Here is a 16,925-nt window from a genome sequence, read left to right as displayed (position 1 = left end):
ATATCCGGCTGACGACACAAGTCATAGCCGATTAATCTTTATTATTTTTTGATTTTCTTCTTACACTCACTCAATTAATTTTTATAATCACTGTTAAATTATATAATGAGAAATGTAATAAATAAATAAAGATTGTACTACTACTACTACTACTCATGTTAAAAAAATTGCAAGTCTTTGTGGTATAGATATCAACGTCAGCGACATACAGCATTGCTGTCACTTTGCAGGAGGCAAGTCCATCCTAGTTAAATTTAATTGTCCCGAAAAATGAGGGACAGCAATCTAATTTCTAAATATACCTTAATAAATGAGGACAATCCAAAAGCTAAAATCGTCTTCCCCAATGGTGTTGACAAAGTGCCGAATCTCGATGAACGCGTGTCAATGCTGCAAATTTCCGCACAGACAGTAAATAATAATGTAGGAGACGATCGGAAAAAAAGCTTCTTCCTCAGGTTGGGTTTGTGATCTCAAGCTCTGCAATTATTAAGTTGTTACATTTGTTGTGCTGACAAAGATACCTTGGACTAACCATCTAATACTTTTGGATATTGTGGCTAGATAAATGATGTGAGGCTAAGGGAGCTTTCTATGTGGCGGCTACGGACACTTGTTATCACTGGCAGACTAATTTGCACTTAATTTGTAATTTTTCCTAACCCAATGTGCGCTTGTTTAACTGCCCAGCTAGACCCACTCAATCCCATGGCATATCTTCCCTACTTAACAAATTCAAAGGAACGGTGTTGGTTTCATCGTAACTCTCAGATGGGTACGATTCCATCAAAACACTTAAGAAACCGATAATTGCTCTTTTCTTGGTGTCTAGAAGTATACAATGTTTTAATTTTTCAAGATTTTCGAAATAATTCCGCAAATTTTGCCTTCTAATGTAGAACAACCGACTTGAGGTAAAATTACAACTTCATTTGTCGAGTTTTCTGTAGCTGAACACTAGCTGTTGCCATGAATCTTCGTTAAAGTAAATAAAAATTAAACAAATTAAATAATTACCAATAAATAATATTTATATTTTTTACTTACCTCCGCTTTTTTGACCCATTTTGCCGTTAGCTTTTGTATTTTCATGTAAAGGCTGCTTTTCATAAAACAGCTGACCTGTTCTCTGTTCAAAGTTGCAAATTTCTGCTGGCAAAAACAGTCCCAGTAGAAATTTGTAGATTCTCTATTTTCTAACTGTCAAAATTTGCTCTCTCTCTCGCGCTCTCTTCTGCTGGCAAATAAAGTACGCGACCGACTTTCAGTAAAAATTTGTGCAAGTTTGCACACAGCTATTGGTTTTCAACGCGAAGAATGTACCAGCCTTTATGTTAAATCGATAAATAACACTGAAACAACTCTCTAATCGAAATGCTACAGTTTTGGGAACCACTGTAAAGGAAATTATCGATAGCGTATCAGCTGATTTTTTTATTTCGGTGTCTGGAAGTCAAACATAATCTTGATGTTTAATTCTTCATATAAATTGTGGTCCTATTTATATATGCAAAATAATTTTGTGTAAATATATATGTTACAACTAAAAACCAATTATTCTTCACATCCGACATAAAAAATACTTTACTTGTAAATAACTGCCACTAGTAGTCACGCAAATTTATCGATAAAGGTAATTTCGATAGTTTTCTCCAAAAATTAAGTGACGTGTAAGAAAATTGTGACGAGTAAAAGAAAGATACATGTTTCAGAAGAGGACGGTCGTTTTTACAGAAAATTAACCTGGAATATTGAAAAGAAAATCGAGTTGTGAACAGAATAAATATGCTGACAAATTTTGAATCAAAATCAGCTCGTGTCAAAGGCTTATCCTTCCATCCTAAACGGCCATGGATTCTAACAAGTTTACACAGTGGTGTGATCCAGCTTTGGGACTACCGGATGCACACACTTTTGGAAAAATTCGACGAGCATGATGGCCCGGTGCGCAGCGTAGCATTTCACCAGCAAATGCCATTGTTTGTGTCTGGTGGCGATGATTACAAAATAAAGGTTTGGAATTACAAACAAAGGAGGTGCATTTTTACATTGTTGGCCCATTTGGATTATGTGAGGACTGTCGCCTTCCATCATGAATATCCATGGATATTAAGTGCCTCCGATGATCAAACCATTCGCATATGGAATTGGCAATCACGTAACTGTATTTGTGTATTGACCGGCCACAATCATTATGTGATGTGTGCTCAATTTCATCCCACGGAAGATCAAATCGTGTCGGCTTCGTTGGATCAAACAGTTAGGGTTTGGGATATATCGGGTCTGCGCAAGAAAAACGTTGCGCCAGGGCCTGGTGGATTGGATGAACATTTGAAAGGCCATCCTGGAGCAACTGATCTCTTTGGTCAAGCGGATGCGGTTGTTAAGCATGTGCTAGAAGGTCATGACCGAGGTGTTAATTGGGCAAGTTTCCATCCAACTTTACCGCTGATAGTCTCTGGTGCCGATGATAGACTGGTAAAATTGTGGCGCATGAACGAATACAAAGCCTGGGAAGTTGATACTTGCAGAGGTCATTATAACAATGTATCCTGTGTATTGTTCCATCCTCGTCAGGATCTTATTATATCAAATGGAGAAGATCGGAGTATTCGTGTGTGGGATATGACCAAACGCATGTGTATGTACACATTTAGGCGGGACGGAGAACGTTTTTGGATACTAACTGCTCATCCCACACTAAATCTTTTTGCCGCTGGTCACGACGGAGGTAAATATCTTATCATCGAACAATTTGAACAAAAATCTTTTAAATGCTCAATATATTACAGGTATGGTGGTGTTTAAGTTGGAGCGCGAGCGTCCCGCCTATGCCGTTCATGGTAATATTCTCTACTATGTGAAAGACCGATTCCTTCGAAAACTGGACTTTACGACAACTAAGGATACTGTTGTCATGCAGTTACGAGGTGGTGGAAGATCTCCTGTGCACAGCATGTCATATAATCCTGCACTTAATGCAGTACTGCTCTGCACACGAACAAATAACTTGGAGAACAGCACTTATGACTTGTGTCAAATACCCAAAGATGCTGAATCTCAGAGTGAAAATGATAGCAAACGCTCTTCTGGCATAACAGCCATATGGGTGGCAAGAAATAGATTTGCAGTATTGGACCGCAATCAACAGCTGGTCATCAAAAATTTCAAGAACGAAGTAACCAAGAAAATACCCACATTCTGTGAAGAAATATTCTATGCCGGAACTGGAATGTTACTCATTCGTGATCCAGAATTCGTGACTCTTTATGAAGTGCAACGTCTGGTTTCCGTTGGTTGTATTAAGCTGGCCAAATGTCGATATGTAGTTTGGTCTCCAGATATGTCGCTTGTAGCTCTATTGTGCAAACATTCCGTCACAATTTGCGATAGGCGTTTGCAATACCTTTGCACAATACAGGAGAATTGTCGCGTAAAGTCTGGAGCTTGGGATGACTCAGGCGTTTTCATATATACCACCAGCAATCACATCAAATACGCCATCACCAATGGCGACCATGGCATAATAAGAACTTTGGATTTACCCATTTATCTAACGAGAGTCAAAGGCAATCAAGTATTTTGTTTGGATCGTGAATGCCGCACTCGTGTCCTACATATCGATCCAACTGAATACAAATTTAAGCTTGCCCTTATTAATAGGAAATACGACGAAGTTTTGCATATGGTGAGAAATGCTCGTTTGCTCGGACAAAGTATTATTGCCTACCTACAGCAAAAGGGCTACCCAGAGGTGGCCTTACACTTTGTGAAAGATGAAAAGACTCGATTTGGTTTGGCCCTGGAGTGTGGAAATATAGAAATCGCCTTAGAAGCTGCCAAAGCATTAGACGACAAAGAATGCTGGGAGCGATTGGGACAGGCCGCATTGCTACAGGGCAATCACCAGATTGTGGAAATGTGTTATCAACGCACTAAGAATTTCGATAAACTTAGTTTCCTTTACCTGATAACCGGCAATTTGGAAAAGCTGAAGAAAATGAATAAGATCGCTGAAATTAGAAAGGACGTATCGGCGCAGTACCAAGGGGCTTTAGTGTTGGGTGATGTAAAGGAAAGGGTCAATATCTTGAAAAATTGTGGTCAAATGTCACTGGCCTACCTTACGGCTGCTACGCATGGATTAGATGAACAGGCTTCAAACTTGGCGGAGTCAATCACACAGGAAGGTAACGCTTTGCCTGAGATAAATCCGGACGCCACGTTATTGAAGCCTCCCGTGCCCATACAGCAAGTGGAAAGCAACTGGCCACTATTAAGCGTCTCTAAAGGCTTCTTTGAAGGAGCTATGCTAACAAGAGCCGGAACCAGTGCTACTGCTAGACAAGCATTGAATGTAAACGCTGATGCGGCTCTTGATGTTGGTGCAGGAGACGGTTGGGGCGCTGATGCTGATTTGGGTCTCGACGAAGACGGCGATGATGAAATGCATGATGCCATTGGCGAGGAGGGAGTTGAGGGTGTGGGTGAAGACGGAGCTGGCTGGGATGTAGGAGATGATGATCTTGTGGTCCCCGAAGAACTCGCTTCGAAAATAAAGGCTTCCGCACTAGACAGTGGCTACTATGCAGCTCCCAATAGAGGATTTTCAGCACCACAACATTGGGCAAATAACTCTCCATTGGTTCTGGATCATATCAAAGCCGGTTCATTTGAATCTGCATTCCGTCTGCTTAACGAGCAGTTAGGTATTGCCAATTTCCAACCCTTCAAACAACTTTTTATGCAAAATTACGCCTGTTCGTCTACTAGCTTCACTGGTATGCCCAATTTGGCATCTCTCTCGGCTTATCCCCTAAGAAATACGAACGAATCAAACATTAAATTGCAGCGTCCTGCACTGGGCATTAAATTAAATGATCTTGTGCAGCGTTTACAAGCCGGTTATCAACTGACAACTGGCGGAAAGTTCTCAGAAGCTGTTGAAAAATTCCATTCTATTTTAATAAGCATTCCCCTTTTGGTAGTGGATACAAAACAAGATGTAGCTGAAGCTCAGCAGCTTTTGAAGATCTGCACGGAATATATATTGGGTCTGAAAATGGAAACGGCAAGGAAAGGTATGCCCAAATCAACGCTTGAGGAGCAAAAACGGTTATGTGAATTGGCCGCCTATTTCACTCATTGCAAATTACAACCTGTGCATCAAATTCTAACCTTGCGGACGGCCCTTAATATGTTTTTCAAATTGAAAAATTATAAGACAGCAGCCTCCTTTGCACGACGATTACTGGAATTGGGACCCAGACCCGAAGTGGCACAACAAGTTCGCAAAATATTGCAAGCTTGTGAGGTTAATCCTGTGGACGAGCATCAATTGCAGTATGAGGAATTCAATCCGTTTAATATCTGTGGCATAAGCTACACACCTCTGTATCGCGGCAAGCCGGAAGTAAATTGTCCATTCTGTGGGGCTTCTTACGACACTCAATACAAAGGAAAACTTTGTACCGTATGCGAAGTAAGTGAGATAGGCAAAGATTGTATAGGACTGCGGATATCCAATTTACAATTTAGATAAACTTGAGAGTTTTTGTCAACAACAAGAACTACCAATGATCATAGTATTTAAGTGTTATTTTCCATGCGAATCAATTTTCAGTACTATGCTTGAGCTGCATATTTCTGTCAACTTTTGCCTCATACAGATGATTTTTATTTTAAGTTATTGCAAGTGATGTTTGAAACATAAAAGGTCAATATCACAATATACAAACATATTATTAAAAATAAAGCATTATAATACAATAGTGAAAGCTGTACCACTTTTACAGTTTGCTTGCTTTTCAAAAACAGGGAAACCACATGTGATCAAAGGATTTTTGTGTCATTTCTACATCAGCCATTTTGTTGGAAACTTTGAGGTTAGAGCGGGGATGGTCTCATATGAGAGCCATTTTTAACATCTGATGTTGTTGTAACCACATTTTCATGTGGAGGTGTCGATCCTCGTCAGGCTCCTGTAGGTGAGCAAGCTCGTTCTGGCCCAAAGGACCGATTGCCGCGGGAACGGGGTGGCCATTGGTTACTTAAAGGTGCCAATAACTCGCCTTGTCATATCGAGCATCGTAGACACTCAGTATTTGTGCAATAGCCGGTGCCCCCCGACCTCTCACTGAGACTCTCCACTCGATACCGCTGATTGTCCGTGACTGCAGTTACAGCTATTCCGGATGGAGCATTCCACTATACGCAGCCTGTGGACGCCCCCGTTAGCACGCAGCTAAGCTTCTCCAATGAACCATACAAATCGGTCCTCAATGTTCCAGCTTGTGTGGTGCTCACAGCTATGCCGGGTGATGTTGTTGTAGTAGCAATGTGTTGTATACAGAGAGAATTTTCCTTTATAAGTGTGATGATCGGGTTTCATAACCTTTTGTTCACAAATATTATGAAAAGTTTTATTGTATTAATGAATATATCATAAATATTATGAAAATTCTCAATGAATATGATCGTTTATGAAAAAAGTTCTTATATTTATGAAACTTTGTTTCACACATGTAAAGAAATTTTTCATATTAATAATTTTTATCATAAATATAAAAATTATGTTATTCAAATATGTCCACGTAGGTATACAATGAATATTGTCTCATTTATGATTTGATGGTGGAATTTTCCAACCCAAGTCCAAGTAAACTAGCCAACTACTTAATGTGTACTTGAAAAAAGGTTCAGGATTTTGTGGTTATTTCTCGTTTGTGCAGAAGAAAAAATAAAAAAACACACACACACATATGTACCTACATGTATGTTTTACATTACAACATGCACAGTTAGATCTCGCTTGCAAGGCGGATTTAAAAAGGTGGTCACACGCAAACAGCTGTTAACAGCCGGCCAGGTTTGATGGTATTGAGATGTCAGATTTTTGTTTGCATTCTCTTTGCTGCCATCTTCTTTCTCGCATATTCTCTGCTCATGTACGCACACGTGTATACACACGCACACACATTTCTTTGGGTGTGGTGGCCAAACGTCGATCAGCTTGATGGCGGATTGTACTATATGATATGTGGTTGTTGTACAAATGAGACCACCTTTAATTGTTTCGCCATGGAAGCTACTGGGTGTTTTAACTTTGCAGTGAAGTGAAGTGTGTAAAAAGTGAGTACTGAAGTAAATGTTGTGTTTTTTTTTGTGCCAAACCAAATTTTCCAAAATGAAGTAAACCAAAGGATACGGGGTATTTCATAAGAATTCGATAATCTGTTAACACATCTTAACAGTTTGCGTTAACGGAGAATATAGGCGACGTATGAACCACGAGCTGTATGACGACGATAGCATAGTTACACGCATCAAAATACAACGGCTGCGTTGGCTAGGTCATGTTGTCAGAATGAATGAAGAAGCTCCAGCAAAGAAGTCTTTTGAAGGCAAACACGGTGGTACACGCAAACCGGGAAGACCAAAAGCGCGATGGAAAGATCAAGTGGTGGGAGATACCTCTAAACTTGGTGTCAGAGATTTTAGAATGAGCGCAGAAGATCGAGGCGCTTGGAACGCTATTCTACGTTCGGCTAGTGGAAAAAATATTCTGTCATAGCCAATTAAAGTAAGTAAGTTAACACATCTTAATATTTTTAGGAGCATCCCGAACTGGTTATCGCCTGTTCGAGGAATTGAAGCGCAAAAACTTGGTACATAATTTGCAAAGTGAAGCCATAGATAAACCATCAAAACTTACAAAAAATATATATATATATATATATATATATATATATATATATATATATATATATATATATATATATATATATATTTCTCAGCTGTGGAACACTAGTGTTCGTAGTCAGCGCCCATTTTACGTTTCGAAACGATCCAGCCTTCGCAGAGGCTGGTCAAGAATCGCTATGCTACCCGCCTTCCACATGGAAGTGTGACTACAACAACATAGTACCTAGATTTATGTACAAATTTTATCTCAATAAATTTAACTAAATATCCAAGCTTTTGCTTTTATTTTTCTTTTTTCTAAATGTAATGAAAACATTTCATAAACAATAGAATAGGGTTTCATGAATATAAAAAAAAAATTATTAATAATTTTATGATATTTTTTTGTTACATCTTATGAAAAACGTCCATTAAAGTTAAAGTTTTTCATAAATGTTACGACAACTTTTCATAAACTATATTTTTGATTTTCATAAATATTATGACATGTTTTAACATTTTAATGAATGTTATGAAAAGTTTCATTGGGACGTATTTAAACATTATTTTCATAGATGTTATGAAAAAATCATTAATATCATGAACATGTTTCTTTTTGTATACACTGAGGCAGTAGCCCTAGCGGGTGGAGGACAGAACTGGGACAGTCTCATATGAAAGCAATTTTTAAAATCTGATATTGTTGTTGTTGCAGTGTGTTGCCCATGTGATTTAACTTCTGATAGCAAGGAAAACCGGGAAGGTATTTTACGATCTAGTCAGCAATACACGAAGCTCTTTACATTTTTAGCATTAAGCTCTTTAGACCATGCCATGCAAACCTCAGCTAAAATAACATATCCAAGTATTACCATTTTACTACGATGAGACCAAGAAACGTTAACGTTTCCACAATCTTTGAATGCTATTACAAATTCGCATCTATATCACATTTTGTCTCGAACCTATTTTGGTGAGTGCGCTTCACTTGTTTGGCGACTTTGCATTCAGCAGAACTCGTTAGAGCGGACTGAAATGAAAAGTTTTTCATAGCATTGTTATAAGTAAAAGAATAAATCGTTAAGTTTAAATTCAGCTTATATTGACTTGATATCAGAAAATATCGTGACGTTACAAATCTTTAGCCTCCTATTGACCAAATTAAACTTATTGTTTTGTTAAATTACATATACTAGTATACATCCGACTATTCTAATGTGATTTGTGCTTAAATTACTAAAATATACATATCCTTGGGAGATATGGTCGTCCGTATGCATCTATGCATCCATCATCGGTTTTCTAACGACGCCACATGTTGGGTGCTCCAACACCCATTCCTCCTCCGGGAACAACTCCACGCCGAACTGCTTCTATATCCTCGGCACGATTCTCTCTGTATGCCCTCTTTGAATCCTCAAACTCCCGTAGACGCTGATTATATCTATCAATTTGATCCCGAAGAATGGCATCTTCGTGCATTGCTCTGCGTTCGTCGAATTCCACACAGCCAGAGCCATCTAGGCGCTCTAAATCCAACCAGCCACGGAATCGAACGCATACCCCATTCATTATAAAATAAGACTTGATGTGTACCTTGCCAGGCTCTTTCTCAAAGTCGCACTCCTTATCATGTATATAGGGATTCTGAGTGGCATTGAAAACCAATTGTAAATTTGTGCCAGATGTTACACATGAGATCTCGGTGTGGCCCTCACGGCAACCATTTTGGAAACGAATCTGTCTTTCCTCCAGAGACCTCTCACGGTACCCTGTATATCTTACTTCACTTTCACGACTTAATCGACGAAATAATTCATCACTTTCAAATTTGGATTTTTGATCGGGAATAACACGGGGCATTTTGAAAATGAATCTTGGCTTGGGTTGTTCGTAGAGACCCATACCCATGGCATCGTATGGAATCATTCCTGCTAGTGCTGCCGCTTCATTCATCGTCCGATTGTGTATTTTGCTTGCAAATTTGATACGTTTTACAGTTAAGAATTTTCCAAGTTCTCTGGCAGAAAACTGAAGGGAAATAAGATTTGGAATACTTATTTTTTTGCGGTTTTGATCAGATGTATTTTTTGGTCTTTTTGAAAAGAACTGACACAGCGTTGTAATATTTCGTACTTGCATAGAAAACCTTTAGACGATACGATTGGACTACAGTACTAAATGATATCAACGAATATTGCACTAAATAGCTATCGATAGCAAGAGAAGCCGATTTACTAGATCGTTTGCAAAGTTTTGTCAGAAGTGAAAACACATTGAGGATCATTTGTTCAATGAGCAGATTAATCAAAGTCAAAAGAACGAAAAAAATAAATACTAAAAACCGTCTAATAGACGAATATAAATCGGAAAAAGAGGCCCGGACGAACGAAAAGCAACCGTTTGACATCGACAAACAGGCTATTATAAATTTTGAGGTATCTAAGAGATATGTAATCAAATAGGATATAAATGGCTCACACTTTTCTCTTAATTCTGTATAATCTAAAATTTTCCAGGTGAGTGTTATTTGCGGAGGAAAAGGGAATGTTACAATAAAGTATTTTTACCATCCACAAAAGGATTGTGCTTTACTTGTATTGTCATTCCGTTTAATTTATTTATAAATGCCTCAAACGTAAATTTTCTTGATCAACATGACATTTGAGTCATATACTCCCGTATTTGTTGAAAGCACGTTTGCATGCGGCGGAGTGTAAGAGTTCAACCTTCTCACATATCAATGAGTGTTGTCCGATTCAATGATGTGGGACCACCATATTACCTCACTAATTTTACCAGCGTTAGGAAGGGATAACCAGCGCAGAAAGATTTGTTCGGGAGTTCTATCCAAAGGCGGAAAATATTTTCTCTGCTCCACAGTGGCCTCTTAGCCTGATATTGCTTCCTTGTACATAAAACGATCTCCTAATTTGATTTCTTGCAAGGCCATCGTAACGCAGACGTTAGCATGTCCGCCTATAAGGGTTGGTATTCCATTCTGCTTTCGCAATAGTCGCTGCAATGTTGAATTGTTTCGCGAGCAAAATTTGACAGTAATCACTTGTTTTTATTTTCGCACCAAAATACGTTTTTATCCTCACATAAAAAAAAAATAACAAAAAGAAAAAACGAACCATTGAAACCATGGCGAAACAATTGTGTACAACAACCACACATCATACGGTGCCATCAAGCTGATCGACGTTTTGCCAACACACACAAAGAAATCTGGGTGCGTGTGTGTATACGTGTGCGTATATAAGCAGAGAATATGCGAGAAAGTAGATGGCAACAAAGAGAATGGAAACAAAAATCTGACATCTCTATATCGTCAAACTTGGCCGGCTGTTAACAGCCGTTCGAGTGAGACCACCTTTTTAAATCCACCTTTTTACATTGAAACCAATAAAACAAACAAAAATGATGCCGAAATTGTTTTCAAGCGTTGCCACTAAAATTTCTTTTTGCCATTTTCCTCACTATAAACAGAGTACAACAATAATTATACCCTCCACCATAGGATGGAGGTATACTAATCTAGTCATTCAGTTTGTAACTCCTCGAAATATTGATCTAGGACCCCATAAAGTATTTATATTCTAGATCGTCTCGCAATCTGATTCGAACTAGCCATGTCCGTCCATCTGTCGAAATAACGATAGCGGTCGAACGCGTAGAGCTAACCGCTTGAAATTTTACACAGATGTGTTAAATTGATATAGGTCATTGGGGATCGCAAATGGGCCATATCGGTTCAAATTTGGATATAGCTCCTATATAAACCGATCACCTGATTTGAATTCTTGAGCCCATGGCAGCCACATTTTTTGTCCGATTTGGTTAAAATTTTACACATAGTGTTCTGTTATAATTTCTAACAACTGTACAAAGTACGGTCCAAATCGGTCAAGAACCTGATACTGCTCCCATGTAAACTGATCTCCCGATCTGACTTCTTGAGCCCATGGCAGCCACATTTTTTGTCCGATTTGGTTAAAATTTTACACATAGTGTTCTGTTATGACTCGCAACAAAGAAGCCAAGTACCGTTCAAATCGGTCAATAACCTGATATAGCTCCCATATAAACCGATCTCCCGATTTGACTCCCTGAGCCCCTGGAAGTTGCAATTTTTGTCCGATTTTGCTGAAATTTTTTACATAAATGTTCTATTTTGACGTTTAACAACTGTGCCAAGTACGGCTAAAATCGGTCAAGACCATGGTATAGCTCCCATATAAACCGATCTCCCGATTTGACTTTTTAAGCCTTTACAAGCCGTGATTTTTATCCGCATTTGTTGTCCGATTTCGTCGAAGTTTGGACAGTGAGTTGCGTTAGGCTCTTCGACATTTTTCTGCAACTTGACCCAAATTGGTCCACATTTGCCTTATAGACCGAGATCTCGATTTAAAGTCTTGGCCCCATAAAAGGAGCTTTTAAAATCCGATTTTACTGAAATTTGACAGTAACTTATGTTCGGCTTTTCGACATCCGTATCGTATATGGTTTAGATCGGTTTATTTTTAGATATAGCTGCTAAAAAGATCAATGTTTGTTATACACAATTAAACAATGACCTGTTCTTTTTGCAAAGATTTGTAAATGGAAAAGTCAATGTGCAATGTTCAGAAATTTTGCACTTGGTGTTTTGTTACGACTTCCAACAACCATGCCAAGTAGCTCCCTTATAAACTGATCTCCCTATTTTAGATCTTGAGTTTTTGGAAGGCGCATTTGTTATTATATTTTGCTGGAATTTTACACATAGTGTTTTGTTATGACTGTTTTTATGATATGATGATTATGAGTCTTCTATGGCCCCAATAAAATTCAATTTTAGACTGATGTGGCAGAAATTTTGTGCGTAAAGTACACCAGTGCCCTTCAATTAACTTATTTGTGTACATTTTTAGTAGAATCAATGGGTTCCGAAGATTTGGTCCGGTCGAACTACTGGGTGAATTCAAAATTCCTTATTAGCTATTGTCCAAATCGGTCCATAACCTGCTTCTATTCCGTAATAAACCGACCTGCAGAGGCTGACATGCTAACCTCGGGTAGTCCTCTGAAAATCGCAAATCTTTTCTGATATAGTTACCGTCTTGACTTCTTGAGAACTTGGAGGGTGCAATTTTTATCCGGTATGGATGTCAAAGAACTTGGCAAACTAAATCCGTGCTAAATACTTTCAGTTCTTTTTAATATATACGGAGTCCATATCGGACCATACTTTGATATAGCTGCTCTACATTTCCACACTTACTTGTTTTACTTGACTTATATATTTTTGGGTTTCCAAAGTTTGGCCCAACCGAAATTTGTTATTATTGAGTACAATATTAGACTTCACATTCGTATTCTAGGGTGAATAGAGAAAGGTGATTATGCTTAATTAATATATTCATAAGACCTTAATATCTAGATACTAAATTTTCTGTTACATTTTACTCCCACCAAAAACTTACAGAAAAACTTGGACTTTCGGATTCGACATAATGCCACCATTTCGGTGGCAAGTACAAACAATCGCCAGGTTGCAATTTTAAATGATAAAATTTCGCCCTAGATAAAAGAGGATACTCATCCATATTCAAAGCAGCTGCATTTATCTGAGATGTGTTGGATAAAAATTCACTTTCATGGGGATATAAATATTCAGTGTCTTGGGGCGAGGCCAAAATGATACGTTTGGAACCAAAAACTTGGCACAAAATATTATGTTTTGGGTCATAGTGCATGGGGCTTACTGTTCCTTTAGGCCCCAACCAGGCCTTAATGTCGACATTTTCTATGTGTTCACCCAATGAACAATAATCAGGTGTGGTAAAGTCGATTTTGAGCTGAGGTATTTGTTCAAATAGTTCATGCTGAGCTAAGTATTCAACATCCTTTGGATCAACATCTTCTAAGGGAAATTGACGTTTTAGAAAATCCTTGATTTTCATTAGCTGTTGTGACCACTCATCAGTAGCATAATTTGAACCAATTTCTATGGGTACAGTACGATTTCCAGCTAATTTTAATATATAATTCAAATTAAGCCATTTGTCCAAAGCTGGCCAATGATTAATGGTGTTAAGTAAAAGGGCTGGCATCTGGGCTGTGAAGCATTTCTCATTGAACTCTTGCACCGAGGGGCTATCCAGCTGCAAGATATCGCATTTTGCCGCAATTCTCGGCATTCGCTCCAGTATAGGCAGTTTTAATTCTAACGTTGGATCTTATAAATTGAACAAGAAAATAAATCTTTTAGAATATGAAAACATTTAATTTTTGCATATCTTAAATCCTACCCAGCTCACTGTCAAACATTTCCATCAATGTATCCGTAAATGTTCGACAATTCTCAAATATATTCGGTGTATAGCCTAAAAGCATAGCCTCATCCAGCATTTCACTACATTTTTCAAGCTGCGGTTTTTCCATGGACTCTATGAGAAGAAATACAATCTTTAAAGATAGTATGTAGTTTCAAATATCTCCCTTAACAACCATAGAATTGTCTTACTCTACAATAACAGGCCAGAGCGTATGTTTTTCTAACGTTTATAGGCACTAAACTGAAATTTCCGGTGTGTATTTCTTCCCATGTTTTGTCAACTAAAGCCTGAACCAAAAATGAGCATTCTTCCAATTCGCTCGTATTTATATGTTTATTGTTTTTGTTGTTATAGGCGGCCAGAGACTCCAAGGTTTTCTTTAACATGTATTTGGCGGTAGGATTGTCATTTAATATATCTTGTATCTCCTCGAAACTTGGAAGAAATTTAGTCAGTTTAGTGATTGTGTCCATGTTTTTACAAAATTATAAAAGCAAACAAAAAAAAAAAAACAAAACAGCTGTGTTTGTTTATATATTTCCTTTCAGCTGTGAAGCCTAAATGAATTGCGTTTCAAAAGTGATGTTGCGTTGCCAACAGGATGCACTTAAGGTAAGGTCATGCGAACAGCGGAGTACAATTTTTATACCCTCCGCCATAGGATGGGGGTATACTAATTTTGTCTTTCTGTTTGTAACACCTCGAAATATGCGTCTAAGACCCCATAAAGTATATATATAGTCTTGATACTATCAAGGATATAGACTTCTTGAGGGTCTAGATGGGACGATTCCTATCCGATTTGGCTGAAATTTTGCACAAGGTGTTAAGTTATGACTTCCAACAAAACTCGTCGTGTAAAATTTCAGCCAAATCGAATACGAATTGCGCCCTCTACTGGCTCATGAAGTCGAGATTCAAGATCGGTTTATATGGCAGCTATATCAGGTTATGGACCGATTTCAACCATACTCAGCACAATTGTTGGAAGTCATAACGAAACACGTCGTGTAATTTTCGCCAAATCGGATAAGACTTGCGCCCTCTAGTGGCAGAAAAATCAAGATCCAAGATCGGTTAATATGACAGCTATATCAAAACATAAACCGATATAGCCCATTTAAAATCCCCAACGACCTACACTAATAAGAAATATTTGTTTAAAATTTCAAGCGGCTAGCTTTACTCTTTCGGAAGTTAGCGTGCTTTCGATAGACAGACGGACGGATACTTTATGGGGTCTTAGATAAATATTTCGAGGAGTAACAAACAGTATGACAAAATGAGTATACATCCATCCTATGGTGAAGAGAATAAAAACATTTTTGGCTCAAAAGAATCTTGAGTTTACTCGTAAAAGAACCATCCTTCATCAGAGTCCAAGTTCTTAAGTGTTTACCCCTTACGACCCACATTAAATACCGCCCAGAGAAGTCCATAAGCAAATACAGCACCCATATAAATCCATCCCTCGATTTGATTTTCTGAACTATTGGGTTGCCAAAAAAGTAATTGCGGATTTTTCATATAGCCAGCGTTGACAAATTTTTTCACAAATTTTTTCACAGCTTGTGACTTTGTAATTGCACTCTTTCTTCTGTCAGTTATCAGCTGTTACTTTTAGCTTGCTTTAGAAAAAAAGTGTAAAAAAGGATATTTGATTAAAGTTCATTCTAATTTTTATTAAAAATGCATTTACTTTCTTTTAAAAAATCCGCAATTACTTTTTGGGCAACCCAATACATAGCTACCTAAATTTTTACGCGATATAACAAAAGTTATTGAATATGTAACCACATATTAGCTTGCAACTTTTTAAATAACCCTGGTTTATTTATTGACTCAGCAAATAACAGAGTTGTTCACGAATTTAAACCAAACGGAGGGTAAACAGCAACGTTTTTCATATTTTTACGCGGTGCATTTTTTATGACTCTTCGTATTGCGGCTGTTGCTGATGATAGTGCAGCTTTATGGCCTATGGCTGGTTGTTCAATGGATAACTTTTGCAGCATTAACATTGCTTATAATCATCATCGCTCTACTTTAGAGTACACCGTTTAGGAAGGCCTGCGTCCACGTATGCTTCTATTTGAAGGAGGTCTTCCATTCGCTTTATTTCGAATCGAATGTGCACCACATTTAATCATGACACTACCAGCTGCATGGTTTTTATTGTGCAGTTGCTGGTCGATGAATGAATGACGAAAGCATAGAAAATCGAAACACGTGCACCATAATTTTTGCTAACTTTTATAACACATCACTTTCTTCCACTCTGCCTCCAGGAAATCTAATATTTGGTTTAAGTTTGATCTGGTTTTCATTTTTAGCACTGTGCTCTTGCAAATCAGTTTTCGAACAATTTTTATTGTGCCTGTGAGAGTTTGCTACTTGAAGAAAGAAAGCAAGCTTAACGTTTGCGATGGTCAAACATTGCGGTTTAATAGTCTAATTGATTGCACAGTGTTTTAGGGCAGTGATATACATTTTTATACCCATTGAGATCTTGAGCTGAAATTCGAAACGGTTCAGATCGGACTATATTTCGATATAGCTGTCATATAGACCGATCTCCCGATAAGGGGGTCTGAAGCCCATAAAAGCCTTATTTTTTATCCGAATTCGCTGACATTTGAATCAGTGCGTTGTTTTAAGCCTCTCGATATCTGAACTAAACATGGTTTAGATCAGAATATATTTGGATATAGCTGCCATATAGACCGATCTCTGAAGCCCATAAAAGGTTTATTTTTTATCGCTGAAATTTGAAACAGTGAGTTGTTTTAAGCCTTCCTACATCCGACCTAAATATGGTTCTGATCGGACAATATTTAGATATAGCTGCCATACAGAGCGATCTGCCTATAAGGGGACTGAAGCCCATAAGAGCTTTATTTATTACCCGCTTTCGCT

The 16,925-nt window shown here is 38.1% G+C and overlaps 3 protein-coding genes across 5 annotated transcripts; 1 reads left to right on the top strand and 2 right to left on the bottom strand.

Moving 5' to 3' along the window:
- Positions 1–1,536: 1,536 nt before the first annotated feature.
- Positions 1,537–5,777, top strand: LOC106095077 (coatomer subunit alpha). Its single transcript, XM_013262320.2, has 2 exons — positions 1,537–2,731; positions 2,793–5,777. The coding sequence occupies exons 1-2, from the start codon at positions 1,786–1,788 to the stop codon at positions 5,540–5,542; spliced, it is 3,696 nt and encodes a 1,231-aa protein (XP_013117774.1). The 5' UTR covers positions 1,537–1,785; the 3' UTR covers positions 5,543–5,777.
- Positions 5,778–8,763: 2,986 nt separating this feature from the next.
- On the bottom strand, positions 8,764–9,771 carry LOC106095076 (protein big brother). Its single transcript, XM_013262319.2, has one exon. The coding sequence runs from the start codon at positions 9,637–9,639 to the stop codon at positions 8,986–8,988; it is 654 nt and encodes a 217-aa protein (XP_013117773.1). The 5' UTR covers positions 9,640–9,771; the 3' UTR covers positions 8,764–8,985.
- A 3,177-nt stretch (positions 9,772–12,948) lies between these two features.
- Positions 12,949–14,512, bottom strand: LOC106095075 (bifunctional peptidase and arginyl-hydroxylase JMJD5). 3 transcript variants are annotated; one of them, XM_013262318.2, is made up of 3 exons: positions 14,182–14,512; positions 13,983–14,120; positions 12,949–13,909 (listed from the first exon to the last, which is right to left on the bottom strand). In XM_013262318.2, the coding sequence occupies exons 1-3, from the start codon at positions 14,480–14,482 to the stop codon at positions 13,134–13,136; spliced, it is 1,215 nt and encodes a 404-aa protein (XP_013117772.2). In that variant the 5' UTR covers positions 14,483–14,512; the 3' UTR covers positions 12,949–13,133. The 3 variants fall into 3 exon arrangements, with proteins under 3 accessions (XP_013117772.2, XP_013117771.2, XP_059227005.1); XM_013262317.2 differs by having other exon boundaries at positions 13,983–14,139; positions 14,198–14,512; XM_059371022.1 differs by having other exon boundaries at positions 14,234–14,369.
- Between the last annotated feature and the right edge of the window lie 2,413 nt (positions 14,513–16,925).

The sequence above is a fragment of the Stomoxys calcitrans genome, chromosome 1, assembly GCF_963082655.1.
Source record: "Stomoxys calcitrans chromosome 1, idStoCalc2.1, whole genome shotgun sequence".
Lineage (NCBI taxonomy): Eukaryota > Metazoa > Arthropoda > Insecta > Diptera > Muscidae > Stomoxys > Stomoxys calcitrans.
This window is presented reverse-complemented; position numbering and strand designations above follow the sequence as displayed.

Excerpts from the sequence above, each read along its gene's own strand:
- LOC106095075 (XM_013262317.2), bottom strand. The coding sequence starts at position 14,482 with ATGGACACAATCACTAAACTGACTAAATTTCTTCCAAGTTTCGAGGAG. Across the intron at positions 14,140-14,197 it reads CTCTGGCCTGTTATTGTAGA|ATTGTATTTCTTCTCATAGA; the intron begins GTAAGACAATTC and ends CTATCTTTAAAG. Across the intron at positions 13,910-13,982 it reads AATGTTTGACAGTGAGCTGG|ATCCAACGTTAGAATTAAAA; the intron begins GTAGGATTTAAG and ends TCAATTTATAAG.
- LOC106095076 (XM_013262319.2), bottom strand. The coding sequence starts at position 9,639 with ATGAATGAAGCGGCAGCACTAGCAGGAATGATTCCATACGATGCCATG.
- LOC106095077 (XM_013262320.2), top strand. The coding sequence starts at position 1,786 with ATGCTGACAAATTTTGAATCAAAATCAGCTCGTGTCAAAGGCTTATCC. Across the intron at positions 2,732-2,792 it reads TGCCGCTGGTCACGACGGAG|GTATGGTGGTGTTTAAGTTG; the intron begins GTAAATATCTTA and ends AATATATTACAG.